A 2718-nucleotide genomic window follows, 5' to 3' on the forward strand; every position below is an offset into this window, starting at 1 on the left:
CCTTGTATCTTAAAGGAAATAAAATTAGTATGTCCATATGTTAGGTATTATATCATATCTTGTATCTATGTCCTTATTTCTTAGTTAGATAATATTCGATTAATATCCAATTTAGATTATAAAAAAATGCTACTTCTAGAGAAGAATGTTCTGTCCACGTTAGCATCTGTCCAAACACATTAGAATATAGCTTTATATATGTCTCTAAGTCAGTCTAACTACCTCAATCTTTTTTTTTTTTTTTACTTTACTCTATATAGTTCTTCCTTGTTTCTTTGAATATTATTGTTGAGAAAAAAAAAAAAAAAAACATGTTAGAATCTGTGGTGGAGTTCATAACTGAAGCAGCTTCAAGCACTGCTTTCATCTTCTGTTTCTGCAATTTGATCTTCATACTCATTATCCTTGTGGACTTGAAGCCAAGCCTCATAAGTTTTGATCAACAAAAAATTGATCAACTCCATCATCATATTCATCATCACCCCATCAACACAGGTACACAAGGAACAACAACTTCCAAGTTTCTACTCAGAAAAAACAAACCAACTCAACAAGATGAACCTGAAAATGCAGAAGAGAAGAAAACAGAATCTGAAGGTAATAATGATGATGACTTTGGTAATGAGGAAGAGGAAGAAGAGGTTGAAGGGAAGGATGATGAGCTGAGGAGAAAGGTGGAAGAGTTTATAGAGAGAGTTAACAAAGGTTGGAAAGCTGAATATTTTAGCACATAAATAATAATAATAATGTTTATTTGTTGTGGGAAAATTTCATTATTAATTAGGCCTAATTAAGGTTGGAGTATCATAAGAAATCTTATAGTATTACACTATTACTTACTAGTTTGTTCTTTAGTTTTTTTAAACATTTTTAATTAGAATGCTTATGCTATTAAGATTTTAGAAGAAATTAAGTTGTTTAGGAGTGCCTTGAAGGATTCTGTTCAAAAGATGAACAAAAAATGAAGCCAATCGTGATGAAAATAGTATGACTACATTTTATTTATGTGTTTGTTTTTAATGAAGAACTTCACTACTTGTCTACTTCAGATTCAGCACAGAAAAGGTAGCAAAAAAGAAAGGAAAAAAAAACATATATAGCATATATGTTGTGGAGATTCAATTGTTATATATAAGTTTTAGCTTTCTTTTCTGGTTTCTCATAAAGATTGAGTAGTAGTTCCAAGACATTATTTAACCTTTTTCTTCAAACTTTATGAGTAGTCTAGAAAGGTTGTTGCATACTAAATGAAATGGTTAATTAATTTTACTAATTTTTTTTTTAAAAGTTAAGCATCTTAAATTTACATCCATACTTAATATATATGGAAAATTCTACGGTGCTTATATCAAAGATAAGCATAGTATGTTGATATTGCATGTCAATGTTAGGCAAAGACACGTCAATGATAAATTTACATCCGTGCACAAAAAAGAATAGAACTGTTCTGCTTAAGAATTTTATTAGGGACATTGGTGTAATGATTTGGTTAAATAAGGAAGTCATTAGAAATAGGTTCAGTGGGCCGTTGTTATACGGATTTCTTTTATTTTTTTTTTTTTTTGGGTGACGGACTCATGATTGTTTGAGAATGTGTTTGTATACTTTACTAGGAGACCTTAAAGAAATGGGTAATGTTATTCATGGACAGAAAATTCTATTTGAGATAGAGTAAGAAAAAGTCATACGTGGGTTTATTGTATGAGTATATGTCACTGCTGATGTTATAATAGTCTATAGTGATTGTCATACTTCTTATAAATATATCATTTTTTTGGTTAAGTAGTTAAGTTATTACAGTTTAAAAGTTTGCAAGTGAACTATCATAGTAGATAAAATTCATTAGGGTAAAGTATATTTTTTGTTCTAAAGTTTGACAAAAATTTTAAAAATATCCCTAAGTTTTATTTTGTGTGAATTTTGTCCCATAAGTTTTTTATTTGCATCAAATATACCCCTGACGGATGATTTTTCAAAAAATTTAAGATCGGTTCAACAATAATTTCATGAGAACAACCCTCAACACAAGCAAATCAAGCATAATTTTTATGCAATATTGTTATATTGGTCTAAAATTTTTTAAAAATTTAGCCTCCAAGAGTATATTTGATGCAAATCGAAAACTTTTAGGACAAAATTGAAACAAAATAAAATTTAGAGGTATTTTTAAATCTTTTTCCAAACTTCGGGGACAAAAATATATTTTACCCAATTTATTAATTAGTAGAGTTTAAGGTCCAGTTTGGGAAAATAACGTAATTAAGCTACTTTTGAGAAAATAATTTAAGTAATAAATGACTATATTAAAAGTAACTTATAAATAAGTTATTTTGTTTTTGAATTTTTAGTTTTAAAAGTGCCTGTTATATAAAAATGTGATAAAAAGTTGTAGTACTATGAGAGAAGTTATTTATTTTTTTTAACTTCTCTATAAGTTCTTAAATAGCTTCTTAGAAAGCTACGATTTAGTTTTGAAAATTGCACCTGTTCGGTAGTCGGTTGCCGGACAGGTCGGGTGGTTATGGGATGGGGTGAGGACGCCTCACTCGCGGTTGTGCTAAGCCCGGATTTGCCACGTAGCCGAGCTCCCGTTGTGAAGGAAAAAGGGGGGGTGCCACCTGCAAAGACACTCCGATGCTCTAGTCAGCTAGTGTGCAGGCGGGGAAAAATGATAGGAGAAAAGGTGACGTACCTCGGGGGAAGAGCCAGTCTTCCCCT

At 30.7% G+C, this 2718-nt stretch overlaps 1 protein-coding gene across 1 annotated transcript; it reads left to right on the forward strand.

Moving 5' to 3' along the window:
* The first annotated feature begins 256 nt into the window (after positions 1-256).
* On the forward strand, positions 257-1112 carry LOC130951593 (uncharacterized). Its single transcript, XM_057880284.1, has one exon. It carries the CDS (start codon positions 312-314, stop codon positions 732-734), a length of 423 nt encoding a protein of 140 aa, XP_057736267.1. The 5' UTR covers positions 257-311; the 3' UTR covers positions 735-1112.
* Positions 1113-2718: the final 1606 nt, after the last annotated feature.

Source organism: Arachis stenosperma, chromosome 9 (genome assembly GCF_014773155.1).
Source record: "Arachis stenosperma cultivar V10309 chromosome 9, arast.V10309.gnm1.PFL2, whole genome shotgun sequence".
Lineage (NCBI taxonomy): Eukaryota > Viridiplantae > Streptophyta > Magnoliopsida > Fabales > Fabaceae > Arachis > Arachis stenosperma.

Coding starts and splice junctions, on each gene's coding strand:
- LOC130951593 (XM_057880284.1), top strand. CDS start 312: ATGTTAGAATCTGTGGTGGAGTTCATAACTGAAGCAGCTTCAAGCACT.